General features: G+C 35.2%; 3 protein-coding genes and 1 non-coding gene across 5 annotated transcripts; 1 reads left to right on the top strand and 3 right to left on the bottom strand.

Annotated features, from left to right (window-relative positions):
* Positions 1-949: 949 nt before the first annotated feature.
* On the bottom strand, positions 950-10,461 carry LOC108224801 (DNA polymerase kappa). 2 transcript variants are annotated; one of them, XM_017399528.2, is made up of 14 exons: positions 10,159-10,461; positions 9,747-9,919; positions 8,638-8,811; positions 8,298-8,421; positions 8,103-8,203; positions 7,913-7,999; positions 7,086-7,181; positions 6,778-6,898; positions 6,092-6,220; positions 3,965-4,056; positions 3,714-3,825; positions 3,221-3,546; positions 2,145-2,473; positions 950-1,300 (listed from the first exon to the last, which is right to left on the bottom strand). In XM_017399528.2, the coding sequence occupies exons 1-14, from the start codon at positions 10,244-10,246 to the stop codon at positions 1,186-1,188; spliced, it is 2,067 nt and encodes a 688-aa protein (XP_017255017.1). In that variant the 5' UTR covers positions 10,247-10,461; the 3' UTR covers positions 950-1,185. The 2 variants fall into 2 exon arrangements, with proteins under 2 accessions (XP_017255017.1, XP_063936517.1); XM_064080447.1 differs by having other exon boundaries at positions 1,044-1,300; positions 2,145-2,413; positions 10,159-10,378.
* Positions 10,439-10,510, bottom strand: TRNAP-CGG (transfer RNA proline (anticodon CGG)). Its single transcript has one exon. It is a non-coding gene; the product is annotated as a tRNA-Pro (tRNA).
* Positions 10,511-11,748: 1,238 nt separating this feature from the next.
* LOC108226761 (LIM domain-containing protein WLIM1) lies at positions 11,749-13,114 on the top strand. The gene is made up of 5 exons (XM_017401756.2): positions 11,749-11,921; positions 12,199-12,295; positions 12,385-12,428; positions 12,519-12,596; positions 12,679-13,114. Exons 1-5 carry the CDS (start codon positions 11,784-11,786, stop codon positions 12,868-12,870), a joined length of 549 nt encoding a protein of 182 aa, XP_017257245.1. The 5' UTR covers positions 11,749-11,783; the 3' UTR covers positions 12,871-13,114.
* On the bottom strand, positions 12,890-14,930 carry LOC108226072 (WAT1-related protein At5g40240). Its single transcript, XM_064080238.1, has 7 exons — positions 14,683-14,930; positions 14,514-14,576; positions 14,301-14,417; positions 13,947-14,178; positions 13,641-13,799; positions 13,410-13,558; positions 12,890-13,313 (listed from the first exon to the last, which is right to left on the bottom strand). The coding sequence occupies exons 1-7, from the start codon at positions 14,877-14,879 to the stop codon at positions 13,178-13,180; spliced, it is 1,053 nt and encodes a 350-aa protein (XP_063936308.1). The 5' UTR covers positions 14,880-14,930; the 3' UTR covers positions 12,890-13,177.
* Positions 14,931-19,429: the final 4,499 nt, after the last annotated feature.

Raw genomic sequence — 19,429 nt, forward strand, 5'->3', positions numbered from 1 at the left:
ACATAAATGTCCCCTACAATTACACTAAAAAGCCCTTGTACTCACTTACAGTGTTGTGAAACATGCAAAATAAAAAAAATCACAAGCTCCAATTTTGAATGGCAGCTCGAGAAGCGCGATTACTCACGCGATTTTTTGTCAAAAAAAAAATATCTATATAATTATATAATTTTGAGAATGTTACTTCTAATATTAGTTTCAAACATAAATAATAGTCTAATCATAGTGGAAATATCACATAAAAATATCATACTATCAAGTAATAACATTTAGTATGTTTGCAAAACAAACATGCAAACAAACATTGAACTTTTGATTTGTCTTTCTCCACCTGATTGCCATATTTCCATCCAATGTGAACATTTTCGAGTCATCTCTAACTATGGCCCAATGGCCCAAGTGATCAGCTTCTTTTTAAGAGAGTAATTTTTAAGGGAAATTTAATCATACACCTAACAAACGTTGAAAATATTATTTAAAATTTAGCATATATATGCTAAATATTTAAGACCATGGAATCAAAGAAAAACTGTTGACATGAAGAGAGATGAAGAGAAGGGTCGAGAGAAGTAAAGTTTTTTTCAACTTAACGGTATTTTAGTCTTTTTATAGGTTTGCGAGTTTTTGCGAGTAATCGCGAGTTAAGCACGATTTTTAGCCAATTTTGTAATATCGCGCTAAATCGCTCAAACATAGCTTGCAAAAATTGGCTACTCGCTTAATCACAACTTAAGAGCATCCATAGAACAAAAGTGAATTGGGCAAATAGCACACACGTGAATCATGATACTTTTGCCCTCCATACCAAAGTTTTACCAACTTGTGCACACAACTTACTGATCCTCTTCAGTTGATTAAAAAACTAAGTATCACATCAGACGCACTAAACACAGTTCCAAGCACAAAGAAATAGAAAAGCAATGATTTAAATACGAGGGTCACACAATGTAATGATAATGACGGATTATATACACAAGTTTTTATTAACATATAACTTTTAACATTGTTATAAATGCATACAACAAGTTTACAAATGTACAAGGGGATCAGGTACACGGAGTTTATACGCTGATATTGAACGCAGATGTTTGGTGTTGAGAAAGGGGGATATAAGATCATTGGGAAGAATTAAATTAACCGACCATATACAAATTTAAACAGACTAATATACCTTTGCAGGAGAAATTAAGTTCTCTTACTGAAAAAAACATCTATTGGAAGATGTTTACCAGGTGTGGGTGCTATCTTTTGCTTCTTCTTGCCTCTACCATGGCTTCTAATACGTTCCTTCTCGACAATCCTAAAATAGCACAAAATTATTTACACCCACTCCAATTAGTTTACAATGCAGGTAGACTAACAGGGTCATTAGTGCACCACTAAAGTCAATTATGACCATTTTAATTTTATTTGTGATCAAGTCATAAGAATGCAAATTTCTGAAAGGACAAAAGTTCAAATTGTTGAGGATTAACTGCGAAATATCCAAACATGTGGTTTGACTATGTTTCAGAGGTTAAACTTGCATCTAGTAGTATAAACTTATTGTCTTCACCTTGGCATGAGCAAGGTATATATGTAAAACAACCAGTACATCCAAAATCTTTCAAACCATTCTAGAAGCTGACTGTAAAATAGCTAAGAAATATTGCCTGAGACAATTATATACAGAACAATTTCAGCATCTATCTGAATAACCAAAGGCTTCAAAAGTACCATGACTAACCTATTCCAGCATTACATAAAGTTTCAGACTAGTGATCGAGGACACTTAATGAGTCAAACAGAATATTAGGTCAGTCATGCCTAGGTCTTTTATTTTATTCTGTTCAAAGAAACAGGGTACAAAACATTGTTGCAACGGTAAGTAACCATTTAAGGGTTAATTATTTGACATTACTTATCCTCAATGAAAAAAACAGTGTACAGTCTTGGTTGTCCAGGGTTAAATATTTGACATTACTTATCCTCAATGGAAAAAACAGTGTATTGTCTTGGTTGTCCACTCCAAAACCCAATGTCGTAGGTTCAAATCCTACAGAGCGTGATTTCCTCCTCATTTTTCTTAGATCAAATTAGACATCCTTACATAGTCATACTCATACATATGATCTTTATACTTATGGAATGCAAGAAACATTTACCTCTGCTTCAGTGTAAGATTCCCATTGTAATTGTTTGATTCTTCCTCTTGCAGCCTCTCAGCAAAATGGAAATCAGAATGATCTTGTCTTTCCTCAATAAAATTGGGAGGTATTTCGGCTCCACATAGTGAACACTTGTAATCATCCACCCACAAAGAAAATTCTTTATTATAATTTGATGAAGACCCTGCATTATTGGAGAATTGATCCTGTTGAAGCCGCTGACCTATGCTGCTTTCACCCACCAGTCTAGATAGAGTTTTTATCTCCTGGGCATCATCTGACTTGTAAGAACTCGGTTGATGCCTTGATGTATTCAGGGAGTTAAGCTGGGAAAAAATAAACAGGCCAGTATATAAAGCTAATGTAAGAAATTGATCTGAACTCTTTGAAGTTAAGAGAGACAATCATTACAGGTATCTGATTATGTTGGAGAAAAGCAAGTGAAAAGTACAATCATGATTCTGGGAAAAGATAGATAAACTTAATTATAGATGAACCTATTTCTCAAGTTCAGAATGTACAAGTAGAGGTGTATATCAAACACCCAACACACCACAAACTGTCCACACTGCACTATATATCTCTGCAGTGTGGTTGCAGATTGAGTTCTCCCCAAACATGGTGTCGATGTGCATGTTTACCATTTAAAATTTTAATGATGTGGTATAAACAGCATCACAACACACCACTGTTTCGTTACATATTTATTGTCGTTAAATTATATACGTTTGCGAAAATTTTACTAACTTGCAACAATTTATCGTCTTGCTAAAAGATTTTCAGGTTTTTTATAACCTGCCCACACTGCACCGCATAATTGTGGTGTATTATGATCTGCTAGAGGTCTACGTGGTGCATGCAATTTAGAAATTTCTCTAACTACATCTGCTATATGCCGTCAGGTTCATAAGAGCAAGTCCAACAATATCCTAAACCATTCCTTAAATACAATATAAAATAATGAATCCTAATAACTTGGAATAGAGATAAGTAGAATCATCTCCACTTCACTTATGCTCTTAAATTTAAAAATATCCATGGTCAATTCTGGGTATGATCTGCATTTTGTTTACCTTAACTTCGCTTGCATTACTTGGAAGTTTGTCACTCTCCTCCATTTCCATGCAATATTTACTTGAAGTGTGACTACTATGATCCAGTACTTGGTTTGTATCAGAGTGATCCCTCAGATCACAACAAAGCTCATGGTTATCTAAAGCAAGACCAGTCTCTTTGTTGGCTGCTAAACAACTAGCATCAACATCGTTGCCTATGGTAACATTGTCATCTGCTTTTACTTTTTTAGCATCTCCTGGACCAAAAAAGCTGGATAGAGTTTTCTGTGTGGGATCACCAAGGAAACCATCGTGGTCTTCTCTGAAGTGCGACATGCGCAAACCTGGAAGCAGAAAAGATACTTCTTTTACATTCTTTTGTTAATTTGTTTGCAACCCATTTCTTCCGAAGATTATCCTCTCCAATTAAAGAACAATGCGAAATATAGCAGATCAAATATGCACCATAACTTTTACACCATGATGTCACAGGGAAAGATAGAGTACTGACCCATTAGTCTGATAGATATAGGGAGTTCAGCCTTTAGCAGCTTTGAAGCATGCTTCAAGATATCCTCGCTTGAGTATATATAATTTTGCAAAGTCACAGCTCTAGTCCTAACCTGCAAATTGCAAAGTAATACACTATCTAGTTACTCATACTGCCAGAACAACATTGTCTTCATGAATAATGGTGATTGCATCATCCAGAGAGGTGCATTTAAAGAGGATAAAAGGCTACTGATATGGAACAGCTTGTACCTCAAAAGATGCTGTTTTTAGTTTAAGTGTCAAAGTACGCCCACTTAGACCTTCTTTCTTCATGTCGGCAGAAAGCATCTCAGCTAGCTCAACTGCAACAGCAATGTCATAGCTAAATTTGAGAGAAACCCGGATACAACAGAAATAACAAACGTAAAGTACAGCATGATTTCAGTTCTACAGGTATATTAAGTATGAATACATCTTCAACAGATACAGATTGGGGGTGGGCATGGAGGGGAGAGCGTAAGCAATGCCTAAAGAAATTCCTAAATAAACAGGCTCACAGAATTTTATTTGTTTTTGCATATAATTAGTTAAGTTGAGTGCAGCCATTACTCATAAGCTATGCTACCCTGACACCTTGGTTTTGGGCCATGTCGTACAGCCGAAGACGAGACAGTTGGATCCTTTGACAAAAAATGTATAGACTTCGACTAACTGAGAGACCAGTATGATATGACCACAAGGCACCTAATTTGCGAAGTTCACAAAATCATATTTATTCGAGCTTCATTGATAATTGCTACGATACTTTATCAGGTTTACATATCCCCCTATCCCCAATATTTGGATTCTGAGTCGGCACTGTAATATGTTTCCCAAAATGCACAAGTATTAATACTTGTCATGCAAGCTAATATTATCAACGGCGCTAAATTAGTCAAAGGTAATAACAGCAGAACCTAGAACATGTACAAGGCTCCATTATATATATTTCACAATGGCAGATGTTGTAATGATTTTGTTGTCAAGGAATGACCATGTTTTAAAAGTCACCAATTTTACTCAAAAAAGTTTCTTAATTGGTCTACTACCTATTTATAAGGTAGAGCATAGTTCGATTCAGTTCGGATTTTAGATAAAACCGGAACCGGAACCATATACCTTCATCTTTAGAAATCAAAAACCGAAACCGCAACCGCACCAACGGTTCGGTTTCGGTTTCAAAAACCTTGGTTCGGTTGTTATCGGTTCGGTTTCGGTTTCGGTTCCAAAACCAGATGCAAATTAACTGAGCAAAAATTGCACATTAGGCTTAAATTGTTGCTGTAAAATTTTGTTGCTATGAGGACTTCAATAATTAGGGGTGAGCAAAAAACCGAATAAATCCGAATCCGAAACCGAAACCGCTGAAAACCGCTAACAACCGAACCGTATAAAACCGAACCGAACCGAACCGAAACCGAAAATTTAAAAACCGAACCCGAAACCGATTATTCGGTTCCGGTTATAGCTAGGAACCGATCCGAGGAAAACCGAACCGATCCGATTTTTAAAATAGTTATAATATATATAATTTTTATAATTTATATAAAATTTAAATATTAAAAATAAAAACTTAAATGTATATTAGTTATTGGAATTGGACTTTGTTATATTAGTTTATGTTGTTTTGTTTTTTCTAATGAGTTTGACAGTAAATCAAGCAATGTAACAGGAGGTTATAGCCAAATTAAAGCTTGAAACTAATATTCAACATAACAAAATTAAAACTGATTATAGCTATTTATACTAGTCTGTTTGCTGCAATACAGTAGAAGATTATTGTTATTAGCATCTTTCTCTTCCTCTTAGAGCTTCAAAAGAGGAAGTAAGTTACTTCCTTTAAGTCTTTAACATGTCATGGGCACCATCTGCAGCAGGTGCTCGTAAAACTTTGGCTATGATGAACTGTGATAACTAAGAATCTAGTTTAGAATAATACAGATATCACCGAACTCTGCAATACCAGGTCCTTATTTTACTACTCTATTATAACTTTGTTTCTTGCGGTTTTAAAACCGAAACCGAACAGAGTGGAACCGATCCGAGGTTTTTGAAACTGAAACCGATCCGACGGTTCGGTTTCGGTTTCGGTTTTCAATTTTAAAAACCGAAGACTTGCGGTTTCGGTTGCGGTTTTATGCAAACTTGATGATTGATCCGCAGCAGTTTCCATTAGTTCAAAAGAAAACTGCACTGTGTACCTGCAGTTTGGGGTGTCAAGCACTTCCACTATCGTTCTTTCATAACTAACACATGAAATAACACAGTTTTGACGTTTTTATTTTTTGTGTACATCCGTCAATTCTGTCTAATGGCATGAGGGTAAAGTACAAAAACAAAGGCAAGATTGCAATTTACCAATTTTTTTATAAAGCAAGGCCTCGTCTTTAGTGGCTGAAAAAGTTCTCTCGTTGCTTATACTTTTTCTGAACTTAGCTTGAGGGGTGTCAGTTCCACCAAGTCCCAGTCCCACGGAAAGGAAGAAAGCTGTAACAAAAGGAAAGAAAATATCTCTAAATAACTATACACATATATAAGCATTTACATGACAAAACTAATGTGGTCGAAAAGCAAGGTACAAGAGGTAACTAAATAAAACGTCCTATCAGCTGCAGTCAATTTCTAACAGCTTCAGCGCACTTTGAGCCAGAAACAGATTGTTCAAAGGAAAAGAATGAAAAGCAAATATAACAACTTGGCATGTATGTTTTCTTCACATAGAAGGTCTAACTGGTTAATAATGCTAAATTATGCATAACTGGAAGTTGGATTACGGGTAGAACTACAAGCTAAGAAAAGTGGTGTGTGTAAAGAGTTGGGTAACATAAAGCTTTGCATACAGTAGGCTCTATTCATCAACTACGAGATGAGATGCATAGAACACACTTGCATTGTGCTGCCGGCTATATCTTACTATTGAATAATACACGTTAATCCATTAACTTTCCTCCCCAAAAAGAAAAGAAAAAAATAAATAAATAACACTAAGCCTGAAGGGGAACATTCTCAAACTGAGAGCATAAAACACCAAAAAGCAAATGTACCAGCTGAGGAATGGGAAAATAATGCACAGAGAGGGCCACTCTTTTGCAGCATCTCCTCACAAGTTGAAATTCCAAAAACTTCTTTTAATACATTTTCAGTAACCTTGCCTATACCTCCAATCTGAAAGGTACACCGAATGCATTTGTCAAATTACAACAGAACAAACTATAAACAACAGAACAAACTATAAAGGTACAACAATTACAAAATTATAAAAGAATAAACCAGCATGGATCTTCAAACATTAATTTTTGAATAAGAAAGAGAATTTTAGTAAATAAATAAAGTCACTGATAACAAGACATACCTTTCTTATGGGAAGTGATGATATGAATGTCACGACAGCAATCCGCTCATTGGGTAATATAAACTGACCATTTGGCTTGTTAATATCTGAACAGACCTGATAGAAGCAAGGTTTTGGATGACATAGTTTAGCAAAACAGAAACAATAACATATAAGGGAAATAAAACTGATCGCTCTTTCAATAAAAATGGATATTCACGAGGATGTAATGTACTTCCAACGTACATGTTAAGATGGATGGTCTGCTCTACATAAGCCCATTATTTTTCATAAAGATTATCCTCTGCTCCATAAAGGAATGCCACTAGGGTTTGTTCCACTATATTTGCAATATTTTTAATAATCACGGATGCACAATAGTATAGGATCAAGGAGTAGCATAGTGTTAGACAACTAACTCCCATTACTAATTAGGTCTAGAGTTGAATCCTCACAATTCCCTCTGTCCATCTCCCCTTGCATTAACAAAATGATGCATCTAGTTAGACCACAATACTAATTACAATCATTCTTTGACATTCGAGGAGATATATAAGGTTGGAACTCATATAACTCAAAAACAACTAACTTCATAACAAACTTGTTACGAATTTGCAGATGTACCGCATTAAAATTCAAAAGTTACTTCGGATTTCGGAACATGGAGAAATTGAGATATTATCAGCCCGCATATGCTGATAAAAAGCGTATACTATATATGGAAAAGGCCAAACAGCTCTAACTAATGTTTAAGGACAAAACAGGCATCATTTGCCCTCTTTACAGTTCACGGGAAATTGGTGAGCAAGTGATTGATGGCATTGCTGTCAAGTTAGCATAGTATGCACCTTAGCGAGTAAGCGATTCGGAGCAACTCCAGCACTACATGTAAGACCAGTCTCCACATATACTAGTTCCCTGAGTTCTTCAGCAACCTTCATAACATAAATATAAGGTTCTTAGAATATTTTACAATTCTTTCTCAAGCAATGCTAGTATGAGCAAGGAGTTATTAGTTCAACATGTGTTCAAACTTACTTCTGCACCAGTTATGGCCCTCTTGCTGCAGACGTCTGTGATGTCTAAGTAGGCTTCATCCAGACTGGCAGCCATGAAATTCTGGTCATACCTCTGGAACACTGATCACCAAAATCACTTCACTATTTAAATGAATTCCATCTGAAAATGTTAACCAGTTAAAGATGCATACATGACATTGAAGAAGCAACTGACCTTTTCTAGTTAAATCACTGTAATGTGTATATTTTTTAAAATCAACAGGCACAAATATCAACTCTGGGCATAATTTGCGCGCAATGAAACCAGGCATTGCAGCACGAACCCCAAATTTCCTAGCCTACAAAAAAAAAATCATGTTTATGACAATGTAAAGAAACAAAAAGAAGCCGAATAGGAATTTTGAGCAAATAACACATCTCTAACCAAACTAAACAAATTAAACCCAAAACAGCTCTGAATATTCAGTCAACACCATTAAAACTTATAGAAAGCAATCCAAAGCTCAGAATAGTCTGGTCAATACCATTAAAAACTTAAAGAAAGCAATCCAAACCTCATAATTAGCAGTGGAAATCATGGACATGCCGCCAACAGCCATTGGCTTGCCTTTTAATGATTGATCACTTAATGTTTCAACTGCTGCATAGAATGCATCCATATCTACATGCAGCCAGATCCTTGAGAGATCCCGAGTAGTTTCTAGTTCTAAAATTCTTTTATCAGCAACCTATACCAAGAACATACCTTTTAGGAAAACTAAAGCGTCTCCCAAAAGAAACACCCTAAAATCAAATATGAGCATATTACTTAAAATCAGCAGTTTTAAATATACCCTATTGGGCAATACTCTGAGACCATTGGAGCTGAATTATTATGATCATATCATGTTTGCCAGAAAGTGAGGTCCTCAGGCAACACATCTACTTTATGAAAGTTATCGTACTAATCGGTGGATAACAATTCCACTTATTATATCTGTCAAGGGGACCAGGTAGGTTGAGGAAAAAACTTGTTGCGACGATTCTGTAACATGTACACAGCGGTTTCCGTAAATCTTTATAATAATTTACCTCAATATCTCATCCACGTCTAGAAGCATCAATGAGGGCACTTTACCATGTATATTTATTATAAAAATTCAGTATACAGGCTCAGATTACCATTAAGAAAAGAGCTATCTAAAATTGACCAAAACTTCTTTGTTTTGGATTCAAGCAAACAGCTTAACATATAGTTTTGACAAACTATGTTGGATCAATATTCATGTAATAATTAGAAACCAGTAGACCTCTAACCCAGTCATGTCGTATGAAAAAATTATAATTCAACTAATAATTTGCACAAGGTGACCAACAAGTTTTCTGGGAAGATAAAGCCCGCAGCCTGTACAGCAAATTAGCAAAAGATTCATGAATACAATAAAAAATACCAGTCACAGAAGATTTGTACCACACAAAACCCACCCAGCCTAAATTTTCAAAACAAGAATATTAACTGTCTTATCTGTGGACAAATTATCAAACGAGAATCCTTATTGGTCTTGTCTATGGACAATGTGAATGCATAACATTATTTACTACTTCAACCTTAATATTTTAACAACATCAATTAAAAGGTAATACTGATATGAAAATGTATATAACGCTTAAGCTACACATATACCTTCTGGTAATGGGAAATATCCGAAGCTGTGAGCTTTGCATACTGCGAACGCATATTTTCAATCTTAACCTTCATATCAGCCTCTTTTCTCGCCTCGTTCTCATAGTACTTAGAACCTTTGCTCATCTCGTACACTATTCTCTGCACTTTTTCCTTGTCTACTCCTTCCATCCCTACACACACAGAAACAGTCAACATTAAACCCCTTAATTTCTCATCAAACTAAAATAAACCACAATTCAAAACGTAATTAATCAGATACAAACAGAAAAGTAATTAACTGTGTGCTAATTTATATTAAATTCAATTAAAACCTAATCACTTTGAAACTATGTTTTTGCAAGTGATTTAAAAAATTTAGAAACCCCATTAAAGTAGTGATTAGAAGAACAAAAGAAGAGGAAAAGGATACCTGCTTTGGCATTGGTAAAGACAGTATGATAAGTCTGCCATGGCCGAGATGAAGATGGTGCTGTTTCATCACTATTTTTCGCTGCCATTTTCAAATCCTACTATGATTTTTGTTGCGTGAAAGTGAGGATTAAAACCAAATTAATGTGTTTTTATACTTGTTGGGGTTTAGTAAAATTATGGTGATGAAGAGGAAGAAGACTACTAGAAGAGTGTTGGGGACGCTCATGCCTCGTGGATGAATTTCGGGTCGGTAGGGTGTAAAAAAATTGGGGAAAAAAGGGGCATTCCGAGAATCGAACTCAGGACCTCTCGCACCCGAAGCGAGAATCATACCACTAGACCAAATGCCCGGTTGGTTTGTTTTACTATTATTTGTTTAAATAAATAAAACATACTCCTATCTAGTTATTGGCTGTCGAATATCGATCTTTAAATAAACTTTTTCTCATATTTCAGTTAGCGTTTGATTAATTCACTAATTCACTCATATTAATAAATTCATGTACAGGAGCGTAAACAAACCATATTGTTCGTGAGCTACTCGACCTCGGCTCGTAAAATATTCGAATTTGATTCAATAATAATCGAGCCGAGCTCGAGCTTCAAATTACTCGGCTCGTAAGGTTCGCGAGCCTTATCGAGTCTCTACTATTTTGTGTTTTTTATTATAAATATATTTTTAAAAATCTATTTAATATTTTTATTTATAATTTAATCGAATCGAACACAAGCCAAATCGGTCATATTTCGAGTTTTTGTCAATATTTAGTGACTCGGTTCGAGCTTTCGAGCCGAACTCGAAGCTATCGAAATGTTTACGAGCTGAGCTTAGAACTTAAAATTAAAGGCTCGGTCGAACTCGAACTCGAGCCCGAACTTTTCAGTCGAGCTCGAGCCGAGTCTGGCAGTGTTCGACTCGGCTCGGCTCGATTACACCCCTAATGTATACTCATGAATCATCAAGTCCACTCACATTGATAAATACATATATACGTATAAACCATCATCCGATTAAAATCTGCTCGGCTCGGCTCGATTACACCCCTAGTGTATACTCATGAATCATCAAGACCACTCACATTAATAATTACATATATACATATAAATCATCATCCGATTAAAATTAATTATTTGTTTGTCACATCATTCGAGACAAGATTTGATACACGTAACAATGTTTCAACACTATTTTAAGAAGATAATTTATGTGTGCTAGATTGTTACTGGCAAAAATAGTTTTTATCATTTTGGTCATTAAAATGGTAAAAAGGATATTAGTGAAAAATTGTAAAATAGTTTTGGTGTTCTCCTCTGGGATAGTTGCCTAGTTGGAGACCATCGAATTGGAGCAGTGGAATTGCTTGAAGTTCGGGAAGAATAAAAACATGACTCTCATAACTCATCTCACGTGTTTTAAAAATGCCTATATAATTAAGCGGCTGAGGCTAATTGATCAAGAGTAAAATGAACGAATGGTAAGAGAAAAAGATGTAGAGAAAATTAAGTATGACCATAAGAGGGAGATTATAATGAAACAAACGAACAAGTACTAAAGAATTTTCATATCTTCCTTCCTTGATTCTTCTGCATAACATAATAATCATAATCCATATAGTAATAAACATGGCATTCGTAGGAGGAACACAACAGTGCATGGCCTGTAACAAAACTGTGTATCCCGTTGATCGTGTAGCTCCTGACAACAAGCAGGTTTATCATAGAGCTTGCTTCCGCTGCACTTACTGCAATAACACCCTCAAGGTCCTCATCTTTTCTTACACTAGACTTGCAGGCCGTAGTCAAAATTAGTTTCGGGACTCTAATCTGTGTACACTCCGCATACCTCATACATTGACATAATATAAATGATTCCAAAACTATTGTGTCCTTAAATTTTGAGGCCCTAGACGCAAGTCGCTTACCTGGGACCTACATGTATATGTTTCGTAAAATATACAAGAAGCATTGTCATCTCTTGAGGCCTAAAATGAAAAGGTTGTAAATAAAATACTTGTGGCATTTCTTTGTTATCTTGCAGATTGCCAACTTCAGCTCAATTGATGGTGCTCTGTACTGCAAGCCTCATTTTGATCAGCTATTAAAGCAAACTGGAAGCCTGGAAAAGAGTTTCGAAGGTAAAAACCAATTAATTGGTCTCAGATTAATTTTTTAGCTGATAATGACCCATAATCTTCACCGAATTGTATCTGAATTAATATTACAGGCACATCAAAAGTCGCGAAACCAGAGAAAGTCATTGACCCTGATGTAAGAATAAGCTAATCACATTATATTTCATCTTTTTCACAAGTTCCAGAACATGTTTTAAGTATCAATGTCATTCATTTACTTTCACAGAACAAAGTCGCGAGTAATTTCCCTGTCACATCAGAGAAATGTGTTGTGTGTGGCAAGATCGTGTATCCGATGGAGAAGGTAAGAAGCACACTCAAATTCCCCTTGAATAAAAACATTGTACAGCATATACAACATGTAAAAATGTTGAATTTGTATGCAGGTTTCGGTCAACAAACTGGCATACCACCGCGGATGCTTCAAATGTATACATGGAGGTTGCACTATAAGCCTTACCAATTATATGTCGCATGATGGGAAACCTTACTGCAAATACCACCACAACCAACTCATCAAGGAGAAAGGCAACTTGAGCCAGCTCGAGGCAGGCGATGAGCAGCCACCTTCTTCTTAACTCCAACCTAATTTTTTCCAGTTGATCCGATCCAACTCCAGCAAACTTCCCTGTCTTCTACTATTCTTTTAGTAATATGGCGTCGATGTTACATGCTGGTTTTCCATTTTTCTTACTTTCTCTCTTTGTATTATGTCACTGCAAACTACATGTTTTCATTTGGTTGTAGTCTACCTACCTATATACATTTCCATTGTCATTTTGTTTCTTAATTTATGCATCTAGTACTAAATTGTAAAATGCTGCAAGCCAAACTATCAAAATAGTTGATTAAATTAAAATCTTTATACTCTGTCAATACAACTTATTATTGCAGAAGTGGAGCAGTCTGAGTTGATGATTCTGCTTCACAAGCAAAGTCCACCAGGACTGTTTTCTTCTCTTGGTTTTGGCCCCAAATCAGTGCATAGAAGCCCGCAACAATCGTTGCTGCTCCAATAACACTAATCCACAATACAAAGATTAATTATGATTCCAGACACAATTTTTTAGGCAATCAAATTCAACTAGATTGCATTTGTGGGTTTTGATGAAAATACCTGCCACTATAAAGAGTATCACCAAGGAAGATGATTCCAGTGACCATCGCAATGGCGGTTGATACTGGCTTGAACATTGATACATAAACTGGACCCTTCCGCTGCAGGCACCATGTAATGATACTGGCACGGGTTACACAGTTCACAGCCTACAATGAACAGACTGGATCAGCCAATAAGACAAAAAAAAGAGCCTAAAATCAGATTTTCTCTGGTTAATAATCTCCTTACTGCAAAAACCACAGCAATTGTCTCGACACCAGGGTTAAGCACCCAAGAACCTGTATCCCTTTCCATGTATAAAGAAACTGCTATACATTGGATGGATCCAAAGAAGCAAAAGAAAAAATTTATAGTCGTCGCATCACAGTATACCTTAATGGTCGCCGCCTGAGTGAAAGAGTCAATACATTAACAGAAAATTGTGGCTCGAATAGTAGATATGAATCTTAAATGCATGATTGAAACAGTTGAGATATTTGAAAACAAATGTGGATTAAAGATTGAAAGAAGACTTTGGTGTCTATATTTTTATACCTGTAAAATGTTCCAAATTGCTGAAGAAAAGCAAGTGATGGTAATAAAACCACCGCCAACTACCCAATTCGAATGCTCTGAGAGGAGTTGTTGAGCTGAATCCAGAGAAGATGCAATCGTATATATTGCTTGGCCTTTGTAAAAAATGATCAGAAATGCTCCAGATATTGCAATTGCTGTGCCTAAAACTTTTGATATGCTACTTAATTTTCTTAGATCAAGCTTCTCCATCCTAAAATGTCATAGGCTCATAGCAGTTAAAACTCAAAACCAATTGAACTAAATATCATGAAAACTGCTCAGTGTTACATGTTGATTAGCAAAAGACCAGGCTATTCTCACAACAGATCCTACCTTAAGAAAATTGCAAGCAAGAATGTAATCGCGGGAATCAAGTTGCCCATGGCAACTCCTAGAGTCGCAGAGGCGTAGTCAAGACCTACATAACCACATATCTGTAGCAGACAAATTCTGTTGCAGAATTCTTCTCATCAGTTTCACAAAGTATGCAAATTATAAATTTCAAGCGAGCAAACAATGATAGTTGATGATCACAGCCAATCTTACCCGATTAGGCCAAGTAGAAAAAATCTACATAGTAGAGAAAAAGTAAGCGGCAGCTGATTACCTCTGCAAATAAAGATAGAAAAGACTTGTGGTCAGCAGATTCATCATCATATTATCAAAAAACACAAGCTCATGATAATTAAAAAAAAATGTAATTAGGCTCGAGAACCTGCAAACATGGAGAAGAAAAAAGGGAAGGAAGATGAAAGTAGCCAAGGTGTTGTAATAAGTAACAAAAACGAAGGAGCTGATCCCATTGTTCATAGCTGCCTTGCCAAGACTTAAAAAAGTGACTTCCATGCACTCTGCCGTGATCATAAGAGCAAAGGGTAATGCATTTGTGATCAATGACTGCACCTCTGTCATCTCTGATTGTTATTGTATGTGCCTGAATTTGCCGAGAGACAGGAGTTTATAGCCGAGTAATGACTAGGAACTCGGTGTCATCACGGGTTAATTATCAAGTTAGTCACTGAAGTGGGTTTAATGTATCAAATTGATTAGTCCATATTTTTGCATATTTAAGTGCCTATTTTTTGTTTATTTTCGTAGTATTAATCGTTTATTTATTTTATTTCAGGAAATCAATATATCAATATAAAGGAGAAGCGAGGGGCGTGTAGGTGGCGCTTCTCACATCGCTCCATTTTATTTTTCTAATTTTCTGGAATTTTTGGATAAAAAATATCAAAAATTAGAACTACCTTTTTTAGTTTCGGGTATATTAAAAGCAAGTTTCAGAATCTGATTTTGTTTCAGATTATTTATGGAATATAGTAGCTTGAAAGTTTTAATCTGATTTTGTTTCAGATTATTCAATTATGGGAAAGACAGATTATTTATGGAATATAGTAGCTTGAAAATTTTAATCTGATTTTGTTCATATTATTTAATTATGGGAAATCAATATACTTATATAAAGGAGAAGCGATGGGCGTGTAGGTGGCGCTTCTCACATCGCTCCATTTTATTTTTCTAATTTTCTGGAATTTTTGGATGAAAAATATCAAAAATTAGAACTACCTTTTTTAGTTTCGGGTATATTAAAAGCAAGTTTCAGAATCTGATTTTGTTTCAGATTATTTATGGAATATAGTAGCTTGAAAGTTTTAATCTGATTTTGTTTCAGATTATTCAATTATGGGAAAGACAGATTATTTATGGAATATAGTAGCTTGAAAATTTTAATCTGATTTTGTTCATATTATTTAATTATGGGAAAGAGTAGCAAACAAGTTTCTCTCCACCTATAAATACACGTAAAGATCATAGGATTTTGGATCATCTAAACACAACCTCCTCTCTCAATACCACAAACCTACATGATAGTTCTCTTACTCGATTTTTAAAGGAGAAGCGAGGGGCGTGTAGGTGGCGCCTCTCACATCGCTCCGTTCTATTTTTTAATTTTCTGAAATTTTTGGATGAAAAATATCAAAAATTAGAAATACCTTTCTCTTGCTCGATTTCTAACTCGGAGGTGTCGTTCTTCTGCAACGATAAGTGAAGGCTGTTAGCCTGTTACAGTAAAGATTGTTGCAAGGAAATGTAGTTATAGACCGTTATATTGGAGTCGACAAATTCAAACATAGGAAAAGAATATATAGTTCACATGATATTGATGGTTGATGTCAATAAATTAACTATTAATGATGTATGTTTGTTGGTTATTCTTTTATAATATTTGTTTTGTTCATCGGACATGTTTGTTGTTGTTATTTTTATATTATTTACTTTGTATACATATTGAAAAAATTATTCATGCATTATCTGTTTGCTCCGTTCAAGCAACTTTTAAGAGGGTAGTTATATTTAAGTTAAATGTTTTTGTGCACAATCAATCTAAAAAAATTGGAAGAAGGTGACAATGTAAGAACATGATTACTTTTCCAAAAAAAAAAACAAATAAAATTAAGATTCGTCATGCTTTAAATTGATAATTACGTGTATAAATTTATTTTTATTTTTTCACCATGAATTATAATCCAATTTTACAATTTTATATATTAGTATTTGTATCACATCAAGATTTTTATAATATAAATTTATTTTATCCTACAAATATTAACTTGAAACATTAATATACTTTTTATAGATAGACATAAAATTATTTTATTCTACAAATATTAATATTGGATCATTAATATAATTTTTATAGGCCGCCGCAACGCGCGGATTCTCAACTAGTTGTAGATAAATAAAGAAAGAAGAGAAAATGCAAGAAAAAGGGAGAAAAAGAAAAGAAAAGAAGAAAATAGAGTTGGCAAGCAAGGGGGCACATGGATGGCTATGATTTACCCAACACACATCACACATGGATGGATTAGATTTAGCCACCCTACCCCTAAACCCTACATTTCTAGCTATAAATACCCCCACCCCCTTTACTTGTAATCACCTTCTTTTTAACCTAGTCTTTTCCTAGTTGGTAGGTAGTATAGTGCTAGATCTTCTTTTGTTCTCTCAATTTCATACCATATTTGTAAACACTTTTTATTTTAGTGCAAATTTTCTTTTAGCTTAATCTTGTATTGTCTTAATTTTCTTGCTCCAAGTGAAATGTTGCTTCTTAGTACCACCATATGCTTAATTGCTTTTTGGGAAAAAAAGAAGTCATTGAGCTTGTGATTAATGTAGATCTCTTATTGTAGATTTCATTTTAGTAAGAAGTTAAATTCTAGCACAAAATTTAATTTGTGTTAGGGTTTTAAATTTTCAGATTTCTAAAAGTTATATAGTAAGTTAATTCGGTAGTTTTATTTTATTAATCAGCAGCCCTTTTGTGTTCATTTATTCGGCCGTTTTTATGATATTTTTGTTTTGTTTCTTTTAAAGCAAACCCAGTACTAACTCCTCTGTTTTTCTCGCATCACCCCTTTCCCCTGTTTCTTGTAGTTCTTTTTGCTCTGTTTTCGTGATTGTTGTGCTTCGTTCTCTGCTTTTGATTGATGGTTGAATGTTGGTTCCTTGCCGAGTTATGGGTTTGTGCTTGTTTATGATTCCGAGTCGCTACTGAGTCTTTGTTGCCCTGTTCTAGCGAGTCTGTGCTTCACCGAGTCCAGCTGAGTCATGGGTTAATCGAGTTGTCGTCGTGTTCTGGTCTAAGTCAGTAGCCGAGTCGTCTGCTTTGTGTTTTGTCCTGCTTTTGTTCTAGTTTAGTCACAACCGAGTGGTTTTCTGAGTCATTTCGAGTCATGTGTTAGAGTTCGAGTTATAGTCTGTAATTGGCTGAGTCAGTTCCGAGTTCGTTGTCCTTGCGTCCGTTTCTGTGTTTTCCTTTTTCCAGTTCTTGAATCGTTTACTGGCGAGTTTATTGTTTCTTTTTCCTTCTTTTGCTTCGATTCATAGCAATGTCTAGTCTCTGTTGTTGCTGGGTTTTGTAGAGTTTCTTTTGGGTTTTGTCCGAGTCGATACACCAAGCTGTTGGTCTGAGGTTGTTTTGTTGAGTTCGAGTTGTTTGATTTGCTTTTAGTGAGTTGCAACCGAGTTTGTGTCGAGTTTTTGAGTCCAGTTCAGTGTCGAGTTGTACTCGAGTTCGCGAGTGCAGCCGAGTAGCGGCACCTGTGTCTGCTGTGTTATGTCTGACTTTACCGTTGTGTAATTGTTGAGTTTCACCGAGTCATGGCATATAATTCACTGTAGAGTATTTGTTTTGGTTAACTTTTAATCGAGTTTAGATAAAGTTTTAAAATAGGAATGGTTAACAAGGTGCACTTCGGTTTAATCTTATCTTTTCGAAGACTTAGTTTCCTTTAATTAGCTTAATTAAAATGTTAAACTCACTTAGTGTTAATTAATTAGATTATTTAATTCAGAAAATTAGATTTAATCTAAAAAAAACCCCTTTCAAAATTTGTTCTAATTCGCCTAGATTTTAATTAAAGGATTGCGAAAAATAATTTTAATCTCTGTGGACGAATCTTAAATATTAAAACGGTGATCGTGCGCTTGCGATTTAAATATATTATTTCTAGCACATCAAGTTTTTGGCGCCGCTGCCGGGGATTAAAATTAATTTTTCGCTCCTTTATTTTTAATCTTTCGGATTAGTTTGTTTCTCACTATTTTTTTGTTCTTTATTTCGAGGAGGAATATTCGGGATTAATGGAGTAAAGTGAACAAATTTTGCTCGGATTTGGAAGCTTGCTTTGGTATCCCGTATCTCTCCACTCTTATTTTTCATTTTTATTTAGAAAATCACAAACAAATCAAAAAAATTGAAAATCACAAAAAATTAAAAAAAAATTTAAAATCCAAAAACAGTAGTTAGAATTAAATATGTGTTGCATCATGCATTTTTACACTTAGGGCACATCATTTAGATTTTAATTTTTGTTTTTTTTAATTTTCGTACCTTTAATTGTGGTGATCGCTGGAGGACCCTAAGGTGCGTTAATTTCTTTCTTTTCTCTAGATTAAAACACGTAGTTTAGAGCATCCATAGTTGTTTATCGCTTTAATTATCTCGTTGTGTGGTGCATCATTTTAAATAAATCTTAAGGGCAAAACCCACTCATAAGATAAGGGAAGGGATTTCATCACTCTTTCCTTGGCCCACAACGACCTAATTTCTTCATTTGCATTACCTAGCCTATTAATAAAATTGAATTAGACGTTAGCCCCTAGGATTTCGCGCTCAATTAGGAAGGTACCTAAAAGACGAGGTAATCTTTAATTATTCCGACTTTTCGGTGTCTAAGGCAAGCGAAAGCTTACCTGGCCGATTAAGGTTTGGTGTCTAAGCGCGGAGATTGGCCTCTTGGCAATGCCTGCTCCAAACTGGCCAGACCGGTCCGAATAATTTCGGATTTATCGAGTTTTTGGTGGTCCTTAAAGTTAGGAGCAAGGTCGAGTTCATTTTATTAGGGAACCCTAGACTTAAGTTTTTCTTCCTCTTTTACACCCTTTATTTTGTG

This window comes from Daucus carota, chromosome 6 (assembly GCF_001625215.2).
Source record: "Daucus carota subsp. sativus chromosome 6, DH1 v3.0, whole genome shotgun sequence".
In the NCBI taxonomy this organism is placed as follows: Eukaryota; Viridiplantae; Streptophyta; class Magnoliopsida; order Apiales; family Apiaceae; genus Daucus; species Daucus carota.